Raw genomic sequence first — 20100 nt, forward strand, 5'->3', positions numbered from 1 at the left:
TCACGCTGAATCATCTTACCTGACCAGTGTTCTATGCGCGGCCAAAGTTGGTGTTTTATAAACGAGGCTATATGATAAAATGTTTGTTTGAAGATTCACTTTGTAAAACATCTGAGGTGTTCTGTCCTATTCTCGAAGTCGTGCAACATTCAGCATTCGTTCAACAACTGAACTCATGAGAAAATCCTTTCGAAATATTTACCTAACAGCGTCACCATGTGGCCAATCTTCTGAACAAACATCGCTTCATATAAAATGCCACCGATTTCGTTTATGACTGCGTGTGTCAGCCAATGTCACGTCTTAGACGAGTCAATTTACAACGTTAAAATCCACAGGTAAATTACAACAAAGTTTGCTCATCGTGTCGTTGTTAGTAAATGATGACACACAGCCTGCATGCTTCAACAATGGATTGATCTATCTCCATGGTTCTCTTTTCCATTGGTGTTTTACGGCTCGATTGTACAATCTACCCGCTCATTGTTTGCTAGTATTGGTTAAAAGCAACGCCAATCAAACAAAACGCTGTTCTGATTTGTATAAAGGACCTGCATGTCCCACCCTTTCCTTTGCCGAATCAAATACTTCCGCTAGGCCACCATGTCCTACGGAAGTTGAATTGTTGTAGTCGGACACTGGCGAAAACACTGGAGTGGTCGCAAGGAGGCGGCGAAACCGAATTATAAACACACCTTGTGTGCTTAAGAGAATCTAAAGTGAGCGCAAATAGCCAATTAAGTCAAACAGACGCGCTGAGATAGAAAGAAATACACCAACAGTGGCCCCTGTAAGCTAGCCCTAACCCCTGAAGTCCTCTGTGGTTAGGCGAAACGAGGCGGGAGGCGATGGAGCCTTCACCGGCAAAGGGGAAACCACAGGGTCGCCTGTTGGTGTCCACGACTCTGGACGCAAAAGATGAACTGGAGGAGGTAACGTTCAGGCTGCCGATCCCATGAAGCAATTAACACCATAACTAGAGCTGCCATTTCTTCCTATCGTCAGAAAACTCCAGTGTACTACACTGGCGAATGTAGCGTTAACGTTAGCCGATCTGCAGTATGGAACGATAAATCGGAAACGTGGAGAAAGTTGTGCAGATCAGGTTCCGGAACATTAGTGCCTTTTGGCTAGCATTATGAATTAGCTAATATAACTGTGCACCGTAAACATATGACCGGGGTTCTGGGGTACGGTCAGATGTTTGTTTTGTCGTAAATATCCTGTGGGAGTGGGGTTGCCTGTCATGTGGATTGAGCATCCCACACATGCGCGATGCATGAAGCTCTATTTATGCAGCTGACCTTCTCCAAGATTGATATGAACTCTTGCTAAGTCATATAGCAATATAACGCACGAATGACTGTAGGCCTGCTATAATGCTTTGAATGTATTTTGCAGCGGTTGGAAAGATGTGTCGGAATTGTCACTTCTATGACGAACGGCCTTTCAGAGCGCGAAGCCAACGATGCCATCACTGCCCATGTAAGTTGAGTCTCTCTCTCTCTCGTTCTCTTGTTCTCTTGTGTAGACTCTAGTTTGCATGATATCTGAAATAATCATGTTGTGGATGATAGTGTGCAGTTGCCTTACTTGTAGTGAAAGCAGAATGTGAAGAACACATTCCCCACTCTCACTGCTCTTATCTCATATCATGTGTTCCCATTCCGGGCTTCTCTCCCCTTCCTCCTCCGTGTAGGTGTGTAAGGGACCACAGCAACATGAGGAAGTGTGTTTGGGTCTGTTTGCCATACTTTTAACAGAGACACCTCAGGCACAGCGGGTATGAACACACACACACACACACACACACACACACACACACACACACACACACACACACACACACACACACACACACACACACACACACACAAAATCATCTTACACACACAGTTGAGAGTTTGGTTTCTGTCCATAAACATAGAAAGTCTAGACAAAACTGTGGGTTAAGTGTTAATCTTGGTGTGAGTTTGTATATCCTGAAGTGTTCTAGAGTCCTGATGCTGGTTAAACGTGTCTGTGTGTGTCTCCTGCAGTGTTACAGAGACCTAACGCTGGTGAATCGCGATGGGATGAATGTGGTGCTGATGAAGATTAACCAGATCCTCATGGAGAAGTTCCTCAAGCTCCAGGATGTTTGTCGCACCCAGGTCAGCGCTTCCTCTCCTCTTCTTTGTATAATTCCTCTCCACCCCCCCCCCCCCCTCCTGTCTCAGCTCTCATTCCCCTCTCTCCTCTCTCTTCCACATCTCTCTCTCTCTCTCTTTTTCTATCTCCCTATAACTCCACACCCTCTCTCTTTTCCTTTCCCCATCCCTCCCCATTCTCTCTCTCTCTCTCTCTCTCTCTCTCTCTCTCTCTCTCTCTCTATCCCTCACTCTCTCCTCTTCTCTCTCTCAAGCGATGCTCTTGTGTAGCTGCTGAGGAATTAGAGTAGCTGTGCCTCAGTACTGATGTTGTTTTTGTAATCATTGGATGTCATAATTGAGAGTGAAAGTGAAAGAAGTGATTTTGATTAATTGAACAGGCCTAGTGCTATGAATGCTGGGTTTTGCAGTGACTGATGTAGGAGTTACAGTTACTGGTAGTTGAACTGACTGCCACAGGTAGTTGTCCTAGGTTTTCATTATAGTGATAGGTGTAGGTTTTCATGTTTTCATATGTCTCTGTCCACGAAAACAGGTTACCAAACAGGTCTATATAGGATTATACCAGTAATCAGTTAATTAGAATGTCTCTCTCTCTCTCGCCCTCTCTCTCTCCCCCTCCCTCTCTCTCTCTCTCTCTCTCTCTCCCTCTCTCTGTCTCTCTAGCTGGTCTGGCTGGTCCGAGAGTTGGTGAAGAGTGGGGTCATCGGGGCTGATGGAATCCTCATGACCCTTATGAAACAGATAGCAGGTCAGTACACACACACATACATGGATATTTACAGTTGATGTACGTGGAGATCTGATGAGTTGAAGTTTAGAGATGTCTAATGTCCGTGTGTGTGTGTGTGTGTGCAGGAGGAGACATCTCCAGTAAGAACCTATGGTTGGCGGAAAATGTGCTGGACATCTTGCTTGAGCAGAAGTAAGTGCAAGTGACGGATGGGCCGTTTGTAATGAGCAGAGTATTAGTGTGTGTGTGTGTGTGTGTGTGTGTGTGTGTGTTCATGTGTATTTGTGCGTGTTATGTTCTATGTCTTTCTCTCTCTTTCTTTCTTTCACTCTCTTTCTATCTATCTCTTTGTGCATTCATTCACTGTCTCTCTCGCTCTCTGTGTGTATGTGTTCACTCACTGCGTGTGTGTGTGTGTGTGTGTGTGTGTGTGTGTGTAGGGAGTGGGTGCTGAAGAGCGGAATGCTGATTGCCATGTCGGTGTACACCTACCTGCGTTTAATGGTTGACCACGGAACCCCCAACCTGCTGCCCCTCAGACAGAAGGAGGTCGACTTCTGCATCAGCCTGATCCGTGAGAAGGTGAGAGGAAACACACACACACACACACACACACATACATACATACATACATACATACATACATACATATACACACACACACACACACACACACACACATACACACTCATGTACACACATACATATACACACACACACACACACACACACACACACACACACACACACACGTACACGTACACATGTACACACACAGTGGTCCCGAATTGAAGGAAATGTCAGAATGCCTCACACAACCAGCAGACAGAGCGTGATGTCACTTATAGGCTACCAGAGACTGTTACTGAGTCACATCGTCGCGAATTATGATGATGCATCACTCCACAAAATGGATTCATCATTCAGGTTATTAAGTTGGCTAAACATAGCCTTGACTCAAAACAGCCGTTAGGCTTATGCCATTTTGATAGGTAAAAATGTCACATGCAGCCATGCTTAAATTCTGCTCACTGCCCATGTGTTGTATTATAATATAATGTTCAGTATTAGTTGTTGAATGTGTAGCTGGAATTATGTTTATCCCTATGGTCCTCCTTCTAGCAGGCACGCCTGAGGGCAGGTAACTGAGCTACAGGTTTTCTACAGGAACAGCTCGTTTGAACGGCACTAGTTAGATAGAACTAAAGAGAGAGAGGAAGTTCCGCCCCATTTGTTTCCATAGCGATGCTAATGCAGACAAAAATATAGCCAGTGGGCAGCTGCCGTCTCTGAAAATGCCGTCCAGGGAGTGCTCACCTCTACCCACATTTTCATAAATAAGCCAATCAGGTGCTACGTTATAGATAGCCACGAAAGATGCCGTCCAATGAGTGCTGACTTCATTTACATAAATAAGCCAATTAGGTGCCACGTTATAGATAGCCACGAATGATGTCGACCATGTGGATTGGCTTCATCCTCCTGGCAGGAAATTTCAATCCACCAATCCACACAGACAAGAAGATTGTGTGTCCACCAGTAACGTGGCATGAAATTGGCTAGTTTTGAGAAGGTGGACAGAAGTGAATAAGTTGGACGGCTATTTTTAAAGCAACACTAAAGATTTCGAACCGTAACATAAATGTTTCCAAAATTATTTCAGCGGTTTATCAACTCGTAACAGGATGAACGGCACTTCTGCATTCACTTCGCGGCCCTCTATCGGCTATAACCACATTATGTAACTTTACCAGATCGGGTAGCGTACCTGTAGTTTGATGAAATCAGCCCTAAGAAACTACAAATTTGCCTTGCTTCGATGTCGCAATACATCACACGTTCGTAAAATCATGCAACATGCATCATGCTCTACCTTGTCTGTGGACATCGTTATTTGGTGGATAAACAAATAGTGTGCGTGCAACAGAGGAGAAGTGCTTTAGTGTTGCTTTAAAGATGGTGGACGCTAACTGGGACGCTAACTGTGTGATGCTAACTCTCTGAACCCTGTCCTCTCCTCCACTGCAGTTCATGGAGTGCTACATCATCGGCAGAGATCTGGTGCGTCTGCTGCAGAATGTGGCTCGCATCCCAGAGATGGAGCTGCTGTGGAAAGACCTGCTGCACAATCCTCAAACCCTCAGCCCCCAGTTCACAGGTAACTGTAAGTGTGCTGTAGCTTCTGTAAGTGTGCTATTATTATTATTAACTTTATTTGTTGTAGAGGGACAGTGTACAGTAATTGACATTTTACAAAGAAAATGTAAATGCACCCAATTATAGCCAAAAGGCTAGTTTCCATTGGTAGTCCCCCTGCCAGAAGGAGCATGGCAAAATTACCTATGAATTAAAAGATTACAGCAGGTAAAAGCAGGTGTAGCTTCTTACCTCTTTAACATAACCATTCCAAGTCTTAAATGTGTGTGTGTGTGTGTGTGTGTGTGTGTGTGTGTTTGTTTGTTATGTCTATAGGTGTGCTGCAGCTTCTTACCTCTCGAACATCACGCAAGTTCCTTGCCTGTCGCCTGACGCCTGACATGGAGACCAAACTTCTCTTCATGACCTCCAGAGTGAGTTCATGCACACACACACACACACATACACACACACACACATACACATACACACACACACACACACACACACACACACACACAGAGACCAAACTTCTCTTCATGACCTCCAGAGTGAGTGTACACACACACATGCACGCATGCACATAGACATGTACACACACACACACACTCACGTAGATATGCACACACATGCATACACACACACACACACACACACATACAGCTGTGTGTAACGCTGAATGTCTTCCCTCCTCAGGTGCGCTTCGGGCAGCAGAAGCGCTATCAGGACTGGTTCCAGCGGCAGTACCTGTCCACGGCCGAGAGCCAGTCCCTGCGCTGCGACCTGATTCGCTACATCTGCGGCGTGGTCCACCCGTCCAATGAGGTTCTCAGCTCCGACATCCTGCCCCGCTGGGCCATCATAGGCTGGCTCCTCACCACCTGCACGGTACCACTCTCTCTCTCACACACACACACACACACACACACACACACACACACACACACCCCGCTGGGCCATCATAGGCTGGCTCCTCACCACCTGCACGGTACCACTCTCTCTCTCTCTCTCTCTCTCTCACACACACACACACACACACACACACACACACACACACACACACACCGCTGGGCCATCATAGGCTGGCTCCTCACCACCTGCACGGTACCACTCTCTCTCTCTCTCTCACACACACACACACACACACACACACACACACACACACACACCCACACCCCGCTGGGCCATCATAGGCTGGCTCCTCACCACCTGCATGTTACCAATAAAACACACACACACACACACACTCACACACACTCACACACTCACTTGCTCATGCACACACACACTCTCTCACACACTTCCACTCATACACACATAATCATACACACTCACACACTATCATACACTCACTTGCTCACACACACACACACACACACACAGTCCCTCATACTCATACTCACTCTGTCCCACCACCTGACAGCAGCTGTGTGTGCGTGTTGTGTATTGCAGTCGAACGTGGCAGCCTCCAATGCCAAGCTGGCCCTCTTCTACGACTGGCTCTTCTTCAGTCCAGAGAAGGACAGCATCATGAACATAGGTAACCACACACACACACACGCACACACATTCCCATACACACACACGCACACACACTCATACCCTAACTCTCCTCTCTTTTATTGGTCCAGAGCCAGCCATCCTGGTGATGCATCACTCTATGAAGCCCCACCCTGCCATAACCGCCACATTGCTGGACTTTATGTGCCGGGTATGTGTTCAACGCACACACACATACACACACGCACACACACACACATACACGCATCCAATAAAGGTTTCCTCTCCTCTTCACTCTACTAATCTCTTACCTCCTCCCCCCTCTCTCTCTCTCTCCCTTCCTCCCTCCCTTGCTCTCTCTCTCCCTCAGATCATCCCCCACTTCTTCCCCCCCCTGGAGGTACAGGTGCGTCAGGGCGTGTGCAACTCCCTCACCTTCATCATGGAGAAGAGAGTGCTGGCGTGAGTAACACACACACACACACACACACACACACACATACATGCATGGGCATGTGCATACACACCCAAACACAAACCAATTTTGTAACCAATCTCTCTTTCTTTCTCTCCCTCTCTCAGTCACCTGGCTCCTCTGTTTGATAACCCCAAGCTGGATCGTGAGCTACGCTCCATGTTGCGTGAGCGCTTCCCAGAGTTCTGCAGTTCACCTTCGCCCCCCACAGAAGGTGAGAAGCAGGCAGCTGTCCGACCGGTTTCAGACGCCTGAATCAGATGCGAATCTGAATCAGATATGTGTGTCTGAATCGGACGGATGAATCAAATGCGTGTTTCTTAATTACTTATCAATCTGAATCAGAGGTCAAGAATCAGTCATCATCAACTGAATGTCTGAATCAGTCATCAGTCTGAATCCGATGTGCTTCTGAATGTGTTGCTTCTTAATCGCTTATGAATCTGAATCGGAGGTCTGAATCACTCATGAATCTGAATCAGATGTGTGTTTCTGAATCAATCATGAATCTGAATCAGATTCAGTGTGTTTGTGAATTGCTTATGATTGTCATGAATCTGGAACAGACTGTCTGAACTCAACTGAGAGTAGAGACTCTAGAGCACGGGTGGCCAAACCACGCCGCCCCACCGGCCAAATTTAAAGACCCAATGTGGCACCAGTCGATCGCAGTCGAGCTGCCGATTGCACAGTGAGTCCCAGTCAATCGGGAGGAAAATATTGTGTAGACTTGTAAGACAGAATAACATTCCCTATTTAGAATAGGCTAACTGATCACGGGACATGAATCATCCTCTATTTTGCATCTTCCGGTGTAGCAGACACCACTCTTCAGCTTGGCTAATTAAGAACGTGTCATTTGGAATATCAAATGTCTGCTCTTTTTGTTGACTGTGTGACATCACGCAGGCTGATTTGATTTGTGTCATGGGCTACAGATAGCTTTGATAGCAGATGCATTCTTTACGGTTAGTAGCCGCCCTTAAGGACCCCTCGAGGCTACAATCTATATGGACATTTTGAAACACTATTTTTCTCTCGTTTCTGTTGCGCAAACCTAAGGCGAACCCACAATTGTGTAAATATATTCGAAATTGAGCAGAAAAAATGAACAGCTTTGAAAAAATACTGAACATTTTGTTTCACATTACATTGAGTCTTACCATTCAAGTAGCCTACAGAATGATGTCAATAATGACAATGACCTACTGCTAGTAATAATGCTACTATTAATAACATATAATATAATATTGATGACATAATAATAGATATTAATACATTTAGTTGCTAGCGACAATGAACGGGGTCCAGATAGTTTTAGAGCATTGGTATTTGGGCATTGAGATTCTAGAATTGAGGAAAACCTGAAGAAGAGATTAATTGAAATGCCAGAATATATGTAGCCTACGCACCCGTATATGTAGGTACCGGTAATGACTGAGCCTTCTATTTGGCACGGTAGATCTTGAGACACTGTCAACTTTAAAAGTAGATTGTTTAAAGTGGCTTGTGATTCAAAAAAGGGTTGGGCACCCCTGCTCTAGACCCTAATGAATCTAAATCAGAGGTGTGAATCTGACTTAACGTAATTTCCCAACTATTACAACTATTATGTAGCTGCGGCTTATACATTGATTTTGCAAAATTTCTTCAGCTATGAGGTTAATACACGGGGACAGTTAATATGGTATCAATATGGTTTTGTTTCTTTTAACTTGCATAAAACACTGTCCTGCGGCTTATACACAATGTGGCTTATATGCGGGAAATTACTGTAGCCATGTGCAATGGATTGTGGGAAGTTGAGTCTTTCATAGTAAAACTTCTCCTCCCCCTGCTCTCAGTGAAAATGGAAGAGTCGCTTCCCCTGGAGTTGGACAATCACCTGGATAAAGAGGACAGTTGCTATGACACCACTGAAGCTGCCTTCAGTGACGACGAAGAGGAGATTAATAACAAAGGTGAAGACACACACACACACGCACGCACACTCATGCACAGTCACATATCCACAAATGCATAACGCAAGTAATACATGTTCTCAAGCTCTGATCTCCCTAATAGCGGGCAAGAAGAAGGAGTTCCGGTTCCATCCAATCAAAGAGACTTATATTGAGGAGCCAGCTGACATCTCCCCCTATGTGGACCAATTGGATGAGCCGTTGAAGGAGAAGGTGACCCAGCTGCAGAAGGAGAGGTGAGGCGTGCGTGCGTGCGTGCGTGCGTGCGTGCGTGCGTGCGTGCGTGCGTGCGTGTGTGCATGTGTGTGTGTGTGTAGAGCATTATGACTGCAGGAGAAGTGAGGTGTGTGTGTGTGGTGTTATGAGTATTATACAGACAGTGGCGTATGGTGTGTATGTGTGTTTAAACAAACTTCTTGTATCCTCTTTTTCCTTCTCTCCTCTCTCCCTTTCTCTCTCCTCTTTCTCTAATTATTACCTTCCCTCGCTCCTCTGTGTCTCTCCTCTCTTTCTCTCCTTTTCTCTCTCCCCTCTCTCCTTCTCTCTCTCTCTTCTCAGTGACATGGAGGTTCAGTGTGAAGTGATGCAGGAGATCGTGGACCTTATACTGGAGGTAAGGCTGTGTGCGTGTGTGCATGTGTGCGTGTGTGTGTGTACCCTCATTCTGACGGTAACACAGTCAGTGCTGTGTGTGGCCTCATAAAGGTTTATCTTCTCCCTCTCTCCTCCTCTCCTCTCTCTCTCCATCTCTATCTTCCTTTCTCTCTCAAATCAAATCAAATCAAATCAAATGGTGCTTTATTGGCATGAATGGGTAAAGTTAATGTTGCCAAAGCTACAAGTATAACATGTTAAATAATCACACAACTTTACATTGATATTGGTACGGAGATGAAATTAAACAATAAGAGGAGAAAAATACTACTAGCAAAAGCAAAAGGGTAGATTGTAAATTATATTAAATTGACCGTAATAGCTTTAGCAGTAGTGCTATACTGTAGAAAAACAAAACTAAACTAAACAAAACAAACAAACAACAAAACCGTATGAAAAAACGTATGACATGCCTACACTTACAGATACATCTACATTCATCAATATTAATTAAACAGCTGACAAACATAGTATTTACATGTATATAAAAGAGCATAACCTCATCAATATATCATAAACATGAAAGTTGCAACTTTTCCCTTGTTGTATGGCAGGTCATAATGTAATCTGCAGCTAGGCATGAGAAGTTTGATTCCTCTCCCAGTAATGTATATGATTTCCTTTGGAGATAGATTTTCAAATTTTGCAATATGCTTTTTGAATTCAGCAAAAACAGAATCCCTTACAGATGCATATCTGGTAAAATTAAGAAGGAAATGTTCCTCGTTTTCTAGTATGTCTAGGCACCCACGTTTGTCTATGTCTGCCCATTTCTATGTAGGTTATGGTCACTGATTCTGTATTTTGTCAGTATTGTTCTTTTCTCTCTATCTTTTATGTTGCTTAAAGGAACACTGAAGAGTTTTTCGTACCTTTACATAATGTTTCCAAAATCATTTCAGCGGTTCATCGACTCGTAACACGGTGAACAGCACTTCGCGTCTCTCTATCAGCTATAACCGCACTATGTAACTTTACCAGATCGGGTAGCGTACCTGTGGTTCGATGAAACGAGACCTAAGAAACCACAAATTTGACTTGCTTCGATGTTGCAATACATCATACTGTCATAAAATCATGCAACATGCTCTACCTTGTCTGTGGACATCGTTATTTGGTGGATAAACAAATAGCTTGTGTGCACTGTGCAACAGAGAAGTGCTGTAGTGTTGCTTTAAATATGATGTATGATATGATGCGAATGTCTCTCAGGAGGACTTTGACTCGGAGCAGATGTCCACTCTGGCCTCCTGTCTGGCTGAGCTGTTCAAGAGCCACTTCAGAGGAGACGTCCTCCCGGACGAGATCACAGAAGAGTGAGTGTGTGTGCGTGCGTGCGTGTGTGCGTTGTACTCCGAAGAATGTGTGTGTGTGTGTGTGTGTGTGTTAGGGCTGAACCATATCGTATTGAAATCACAGAAGAATGTGTGTGTGTGTGTGTGTGTGTGTGTGTGTGTGTGTGTGTGATAGGGCTGAACTATATCGTATTGAGATCACAGAAGAGTGTATGTGTGTGTGTATGTGTCTGTATTGTATTGAGGTCACAGAAGAGTGAAGAGTGAATCTGTGTTAGGGCTGAACCATATCGTATTGAGATCACAAAAGAGAGAGAGTGTGTGTGTGTGTGTGTGTTAGGGCTGAACCATATTGTATTGCATATTGTCATCATTATAGTGTGTGTGTGTGGGGAACGGGTAAGAATGCCTGCTCAGTGTTGTAATGTGTATCCTGTGTGTGTGTGTGTGTGTGTGTGTGTGTGTGTGTGTGTGTGTGTGTGTGTGTGTGTGTGTGTGTGTGTGTGTGTGTGTGTGTGTGTGTGTGTGTGTGTGTGTGTGTGTGTGTGTGTGTGTGTGTGTGTGTGTGTGTGTGTGTGTGTGTGTGTGTGTGTGTGTGTGTGTGTGTGTGTGTGTGTGTGTGTGTGTGTGTGTGTGTGTGTGTGTGTGTGTGTGTGTGTGTGTTTCGACAGGTCTTTGGAAGAGTCCGTGTGTAAGCCGGTGTGTTTAGTGTTCCGGAACCTGTGTCAAATGCAAGAGGACAATAGCAGCTTCTCAATGCTCCTGGACATGCTAGCCGAGCTCTACCAGAAGCAGCCCAAGATAGGATACCACCTCCTCTACTACCTGAAGGCCAGGTAACACACACACACACACACACACACACACACACACACACACACACACACACACACACAAACACACACTAATGCCACTCAGATGGGCTCTATATTCTCTGGTGTTTTCTCAGGGACCAGCAGCATACAGTACAAGCGTCTCATTAAAGTATAAAGGCCAGAGCTCTGCCACACACACACACACACACACACACACACACACACACACACACACACACACACACACACACACACACACACACACACACACACACACACACACACACATTCTACTAGATGCAACCCAAGATAGCCATGTTTATGGTTCTTAGCAGAAGAGCTCTCCCAAGATGTTTTGGATGGGACAGAGAGTGTTGAAGATGGCTTAGAATCACTTGCACTGACTATGTTTAAGACCATGACTTGATTAACTGCAGACACCTAATCAAAAGACTTGCAGAAAGCAGCTACACCCATGTTGTCGTAGCAGGTGCCAGTCATTAAATAAACAAAGGAAACAAACAAGGTGTAAACAAACGAGATGTAAACATATGCAGGTGCACCTGGGTGTTGTTGGTGTATCTCCAGATGCACTGAACACATGGCACTTTGAACTGCTCTAGATAACATTTATATCCTCTAGCCAAACTGTCCTGCACCCCGTCAGCATGTTTAGATATTCTCTCTCTCTCTCTCTCTCTCTCTCTCTCTCTCTCTCTCTCTCTCTCTCTCTCTCTCTCTCTCATACACTCACACACACAAACGCACACACACACAAAATGAGAGCTAGACAGACATGCACAGAATAAAAGTGATTATAGTTGATCGATTAATAAATTGCCATATTTAAATACTCTTCCTCGCGCACACACACACACACACACACACACACACACACACACACACACACACACACACACACACACACACACACACACACACACACACACACTCTCACACACACACACACACACACACACACACACACAGTGCAATTATAGTTGATAGATTAATAAATTGCCAGAGATTGGCATTGTCTGTGTGTGTGTGTGTGTGTGTCTCTCCTCTCTCTCCCTCGCACACACACACACACACACACCAAGAGAGTGTAATTATAGTTGATCGATGAATAAATTGCCAGAGAGATTGTCATTGTCCGTTCCTCTCCCTTGTGTTGGTCCTCCCCAGTAAAGCGGCGTCGGGGAAGATGAGTCTGTACGAGGCGTTTGCTCAGGCCACAGCGCTGGGGGACCTGCACACCTGCCTCATGATGGACATGAAGGCCTGCCAAGAGGACGACGTCCGTCTGCTGTGTTACCTCACGCCCTCCATCTACTCTGAGGTACGCACACACACACACACATTCACACACACACACACACACACACATTCACACAGAATTAGAATGGCTGGATGTAAATGTGTGTGTTTATTTTGTGTTTTCAGTTTCCTGATGAGACTCTGCGCAGTGGAGAACTGCTGAATATGATTGTGGCTGTCATTGATTCCACACAGGTGAATATGCACACACACACACACACACACACACACACACACAATAAACAAACTAAAGTTGAATTGTGTTAGTCCTGACCACAGACAGTGTACAATAGGTCCTGATCAGAATCGAGTTGAATTAGTCCTGACCAGATTTCTCTTCTTCCTCCCTTCACTTTTGTCATCCATCTCTGTCTTTCCCTCTCTGTCCATCTCTCTCTCTCCCTCTCCATCTCTCTCTCTGTCCATCTCTCTCTCTGTCCATCTCTCTCTCTCCCTCTCCATCTCTCTCTCTCCCCCACCAGCTTCAAGAGCTAATGTGTCACGTGATGATGGGTAATCTGGTGATGTTCCGTAAAGACTCTGTTCTCAACATACTCAGTAAGTGTGTGTGTGTGCGTGTGTGCTTGTGTCTTCATTTCTAGTTTTGTGTGTGTTCAGTTGACTGGGAGACTTTTGAGCAGTACAGCTCTTCCGTGTGTGTGTGTGTGTGTGTGTGTGTGTGTGTGTGTGTGTGTGTGTGTGTGTGTGTGTGTGTGTGTGTGTGTGTGTGTGTGTGTGTGTGTGTGTGTGTGTGTGTGTGTGTGTGTGTGTGTGTGTGTGTGTGTGTGTGTGTGTAACTGTGTGTGTGTGTGTGTGTGTGTGTGTGTGTGTGTAACTGTGTGTGTGTGTGTGTAACTGTGTGTGTGTGTAACTGTGTGTGTGTGTGTGTGTAACTGTGTGTGTGTGTGTGTGTGTAACTGTGTGTGTGTGTGTAACTGTGTGTGTGTGTGTCTCTCTCTCTCTTTAGTTCAGTCCCTTGACTGGGAGACGTTCGAGCAGTACAGCACTTGGCAGCTCTTTCTGGCCCACAGCATCCCACTGGAAACGATAATCCCCATCCTCCAGCACCTCAAATACAAGGGTAAACACACACACACACACACACATTGACAGGTTTGCATTTGTATTTGTGTTCTGTCTCTTAGCGTGTTGTACACACATACTGCCAGCACTCTTTGTCTTGTGCCAATCAAGCCCATTCAAATGATTATGTTTGCTCATCTCTCACTTTTCTTCTCCTTTTCCCCTTGTTCCCTCTCTCTCTCTCTCTCTATCTCTGTTCTTGCCCTCTCTCTGTCTCTCTCTCTCTCTCTCTCTGTTCTTGCCCCCTCTCTCTTTATTCTGCCCCCTCTCTATATTCTCTCTCTTTCTGTTCTCTCTCTCTCTTTCTGTTCACTCTCTCTACATCTATATATATTCTCTCTCTATTTTCTCTTTTTTTCTGTTCTCTCTTTGTAGAACATCCTGAGGCGCTCTCATGTCTGCTGTTGCAGCTACGCAGAGAGAAGTGAGTAACACAAGCATGCACACACACACACACACACACACACACACACACACGCACAAGTGCATGCACAGACACACACACCCACACAACATGCACACAGCATAGGCACAACATACACATAGCTCAGGTAAGGTAACTGTGTGTGTGTGTGTGTGTGTGTGTGTGTGTGTGTGTGTGTGTGTGTGTGTGTGTGTGTGTGTGTGTGTGTGTGTGTCAGACCCATTGAGGAGATGGTGAAGATGGTTCTGAGTCGGCCGTGTCACCACGAGGACCAGTTCACCACCAGCATTCTACGCCACTGGGCCTCCAAACACGACGACACACTGGGAGAACACATCAAAGCACTGCTCATCAAGAACAACAACCTACCCCGCAAGAGACAGAGGTACGTACACACACACACACACACACACACACACACTGGGAGAACACATCAAAGCACTGCTCATCAAGAACAACAACCTACCCCGCAAGAGACAGAGGTACGTACACACACACACACACACACACACACACACTGGGAGAACACATCAAAGCACTGCTCATCAAGAACAACAACCTATCCCGCAAGAGACAGAGGCACACTCTCACGCACACACATGGAATTGTTGATATGAATATTAAAATCAAGGATTAATCATTTACAATTATCCGTTGGAATTGCAGACAGCAATGTTCAACATCAGCAGAAAAGCAGCCAAGTTGCCCTAGAGGATGAAAAATAAGCACAACGTATGATTCTGAACGGCTCCGTTATCATGATGGCATGATATTCAAATGAGTCATAGCTTTGTGGAGGCAGCGGCTGTGTAAACCATGGGTGCCTCTCATTTGGTCTTTTATACATCCTCCCTTCCTCCTCGGGCCTCGATCCTCAGTGATCTACATAAAGAATGATGGGCCGGCAACAATGGGATAGTCTATCCAGTGTTAGTTATACTCTAGATCAGTGGGAACGCCCCTCGAGGATCGAGCATCGAGGATCGAGGAGAGTGTTTGAGAGCCGCCCTGTGTAAACCTCCAGCCATGAGAGACAGGAAAGCCCATCGACCTCCACCAGATAAATGGTGGCGGATGCGCTACAGAGAGAGGGAGAGAGAGAGAATATTGAGAGAATGTACAGTTACCTCCATACCGTAATTTCCCGACTGTTAGCCGCGGCTTATTCATGGATTTTGTATCACGTACCCTTCACCATCCCTAGAGACTGGCATGGTGTTTTTTTCAGTTAGCTTATTAGCTGGTTTCATGCTCATTGAGCTCAATCAAAGCCAGTCTGTGCACAATTAATTAACAGTTGGCTATAATACATAGTTGATATTAAGCACACCAGCTTTAAAACTATGCAAAACGACTGTATGTAATGTGTCCAATTTTGTGTGCTATGGCATGTGTTTACTGTGAAAATAGTAAGTATATTGTTTGTAACATTGTGTGTGTGTGTGTTTGGTTGCGTGCGTGCGTCAGTCTGCGCAGCTCTAGCAGTAAACTGGCTCAGCTGACCTTGGAGCAGATGCTGGAGCACCTGGACAACCTCAGACTGAACCTGTCCAACACCAAGAATAACTGTGAGTCTCTCTCTCACACACACACACACACACACACACACACACACACACACTCAACCTCAGACTGAACCTGTCCAACACCAAGAATAACTGTGAGTCTCTCTCTCACACACATACGCACACATACACACACACACACACACACACACACACATACACACAACCTGAGACTTAACCTCACGTCACTGTTGTGTTTCCTCAAGTCTTCACCCAGACGCCACACACACACACACACACACACACACACACACACACACACACACACACACACACACACACACACACACACACACAACCACACACACACACACACACACACACACAACCACAGGCCACCTGAGACTAAAGCTCACGTCACTGTTTTCTGTGTTTCCGCCAGTCTTCACGCAGACGCCGATTCTGCAGGCTCTCCAGCACGTTCAGGCCAGCTGTGACGAGGCTCACAAGATGAGGTAAGGACTTGTAGTGGTTCTGACCTCTGATTGGTCACCTCTCCTGAGGGAACGATAGGGGGTCTAGAATGATCATCATGGGGGGGCTGTATTCTGGAATGATTCTGGAATGATTCTGAGAATGAATCTACATTATATTGTGTAGTATTCTAGAATGATAATCAGTGTGGCGGCATTCTGGAAATGATTCTGAGAATGATGGTATTCCAGAATGTTATTGGGAATGATGTTGGTGGTCTGGAACATAGATATGTAAGGGATAATGTATAGAACGCCGGTCATTATCGGAAAATAATTCCCGACGGACGGACGGCTTCGTACTGAAGGGAATTATTTTCCGATAATGACCGGCGTTCTATACATTATCGCGCTTCTTATATGGCTACTTGCCAAAACGAGAAAATAAACTTATCTCAATGTGTCTTTGGCAATGACTTGGCTACCGTTTCGTGGCTTCCGCAACAACTAGCGGAGTGAACCCGTTGATATTGGCAGCGGTCATTATACCTTCGGAGCGGTCATTATGCAAATATAACGGACCGGTAGAACGTTGAGAGGCCCATTCAAAGTGAATGGGAGCTTCCTCAACATTCTAGAGAGCCATATAATAAATATAGATAGTTCTATATATATCTATGGTCTGGAATATCTGATATGTCTGACAAAGATACTGTAGTTAAACTAAACCGGTTGGGTGTTGCACTAGTGAATCGGCACGTTACGATCAAGAAGGATTTATTTGTGTGTTAAATTGTTATTATTGGGCAAACAAGATATTCAGTGTTCAGTGAAGATGTACTGTAAGGAGCAGAATATAACAGAAGATGCTGTTACAACACAGTTTTACGCTCCACCGGAAATAAATGAGAAAAAAAAATAGTATGATGTAGTTATGATCACCGTAATTTCCCAAGTATAAGCCGCGGTTTATAGGTTGATTTTGCAACATTTCCTCAGCTGTGAGGTTTATACACTGGGACAGTTAATATGGTTTTAATATGGTTTTATTGTATTTCTCTTAACTTAAAACACTGTCCTGCGCCGTATACACAATGCGGCTAAAGTAGGGTTCAGACCAAAGATTCCCGATGAGACGAGACGAGACGAGCCGCGACGTTCTAAAACCTTGCGACTGCGACTCAACATGTTTAATGCTCTGCGACGGCTTGCAACTACGTGCAACTTCTAATTCACACCGCAACTCTGTCTCGTCATGTCGGGAATCTTTGGTGTAACACAGAGAAAATGACTGTATTCTAGATTCTGATTGTGATACTCTATAATATTCTATTGACAGAAATTATGACATTATAGACTGCTGTGTGCTCATTGGTTGGTAAATGGTTGGTAAATTTGCATCAGTGGTGCTCTTGTTTTCAGGTTCAGCGATCTGTTCGCTCTAGCTGAGGAGTACGAGGACTCGACCAAACCCCCCAAATCCAGACGCAAGGCCCCGGCCTCCTCCCCGCGCTCACGCAAAGGGGCCGCCCCCCCCACCAACAACGAGGAGGAGAGCGCCTCCAGCAGCGCTTCTGTTAGTACCACACACACACACGCGCGCGCGCATGCGCGTGCACTTTGCTACACTACACTAAACTACACACTTCACCCACACTTAACTTCACTACACACACACACACACACACTGCGCTATGCTAAACTACACTTCACTACACACACTACACACACAGAGTATTACACACACCGGACACAGACGCTGCACTGCACTACATTTGAATGCTATCCAGTACCATCCAATGATTTGTGCGTGTGGACATGTGATTGTCTGTGTGATGAGTTTTTCCTGATCTATATGTGTGTGTGTGTGTGTGTGTACAGGAGGAAGAGGACTCCAAGCCCAAGGCCCCAAAGAGGAAGAGAAAAGGCTCCTCGGCCGTGGGCTCCGACAGCGACTAAGGAGACAGGCTCCTCACCCACCAATCACATCCCATCTGCTATTGTGACATCACTGGAGACTGGACCACTGCCCAATCAGACGCTCCAGCAAACTTTGGAGACCCCCAGCAAACAAGCCCATTGGCGAGGGGCAGCGACTTCCTCTTGGACTCATACGCAATTGGCCAGAGCCAGACGAAAGCTGCCCCTCTGCCGCCACTGCTCATTGGCTGACGTGGAGCCAATGGGTGTGGCCTTGGCAAACACATGGAGATGGGATGGGAGTGGGCGAACTCCAGACTCCTCCCCTTTTGAACGCTTTGACTGACAGCTAGTCGGACAGACCCAAACCAGACACACAGACAGCCTTAAGGAATCGGCTCCCATGGCAACCACAGAGAGGAGAAGAGGGGGTGTGTCTGGCATTCTGTGGTCAGTCTCAGTGTCGCTCTCTGCCACCTGTACTCCACACACACACACACACACACACACACAAACACACACACACACACGTTTTACCAGATGCCCACGGCTCTTTTAAAGAGGGAGAGCGCGACGCTTATTGACTTTACCGTTATTCTCTGACTGAAGGAAATGTCAGATTAAGTACACCCCCGCCCCCCCTCAACCCCCCCCACCCCGCCCGGGGAAAAAGCCTCTCGATGTTGGCAAATGTTACATGACATTGGAAAGTACGTTAATCCCGCCCACCCACCTTCCCCCATTATTCTCCCTGCCCTGATTGGTCACCCTTATCGAGGGGAGGAGCCAAGGAGTTGACATGGAGGATCTCACTTGTCATTGGTCAGTTTTTACCACAGATGATTGGGCCGCCCGAGAGTGCGGCCATGGAGACAGTTCCGTTGAAGAACTCACACATTGACTTTTTAAAGAAAATTTCTTTCTACTGACATATTTTCATAAAAAAAGATCATAACTATGTCAAATGATTATGATATTAATAAAAAAGGGCTCAAAAGCTGGTCACGTCTGCTGTGTACACACTGGGCAATGCCCTCGTAATGTCTGTTATTGAACACGCTGCCTGAAACGAGACTAGAAAACTAGAAAAGCATGCCGACCTCCGCCAAACGAAAACATAACCACCTCCTGGATCCAGACGGTGATCCGGATCAATCCCAAAATGTAATCGTTTCTTCCTTGGGTCATTTCAGACCTTTCCCGAAATCCGTCCATAATTTTTTGTTATCTTGTGAACAAACAAACAGACAGATAAAACTTGATGGAAACATAACCTTCTTGGCGGAGGTAATGAATAGAGGACCTTCTTATACATGCTATTCATATACATCTCACAGGGATCATTCCTATGCTTATGTATAAGTATATACACTCTTTTGATCCCGTATTAGTGAAACACACACAGCACACAGCTCCAGAGCAGTGAGCTGCCTGCTACAGCGGTGCCTGGGGGGCAGTGAGGGGTTAGGTGCCTTGCTCAAGTGTGTGTGTGAGGGGTTAGGTCGGTGCCTTGCTCAAGCACTAAATGTATAGTATACATGCCGTTTCTATCAAACAGAAGCTATTACACTGCAATATGCACATATGAAGATTTCCTCTGACCCATCTATCCAAATCACATCACCTATACTACTAGCATACCTTTATTTCCCAACT

The 20100-nt window shown here is 45.6% G+C and overlaps 1 protein-coding gene across 5 annotated transcripts; it reads left to right on the plus strand.

Annotated features, from left to right (window-relative positions):
* Positions 1–632: 632 nt before the first annotated feature.
* Positions 633–19445, plus strand: ints3 (integrator complex subunit 3). Of its 5 annotated transcripts, none has more exons than XM_062529375.1 (29): positions 633–932; positions 1402–1485; positions 1700–1783; positions 2040–2153; positions 2817–2901; positions 3009–3075; positions 3324–3465; positions 4912–5047; positions 5356–5453; positions 5716–5907; positions 6472–6559; positions 6651–6730; positions 6890–6981; positions 7102–7208; positions 8839–8955; positions 9041–9191; positions 9514–9568; positions 10822–10925; positions 11576–11740; positions 12908–13061; positions 13166–13234; positions 13522–13597; positions 14007–14120; positions 14498–14546; positions 14764–14931; positions 16014–16114; positions 16494–16566; positions 17929–18100; positions 18406–19445. In XM_062529375.1, the coding sequence occupies exons 1-29, from the start codon at positions 849–851 to the stop codon at positions 18481–18483; spliced, it is 3099 nt and encodes a 1032-aa protein (XP_062385359.1). In that variant the 5' UTR covers positions 633–848; the 3' UTR covers positions 18484–19445. The 5 variants fall into 5 exon arrangements, with proteins under 5 accessions (XP_062385359.1, XP_062385361.1, XP_062385362.1 ...); XM_062529377.1 differs by having other exon boundaries at positions 17947–18100; XM_062529378.1 differs by having other exon boundaries at positions 9059–9191.
* The last annotated feature ends 655 nt before the right edge of the window (positions 19446–20100 follow it).

This window comes from Sardina pilchardus, chromosome 24 (assembly GCF_963854185.1).
Source record: "Sardina pilchardus chromosome 24, fSarPil1.1, whole genome shotgun sequence".
Classification (NCBI taxonomy): Eukaryota; Metazoa; Chordata; class Actinopteri; order Clupeiformes; family Clupeidae; genus Sardina; species Sardina pilchardus.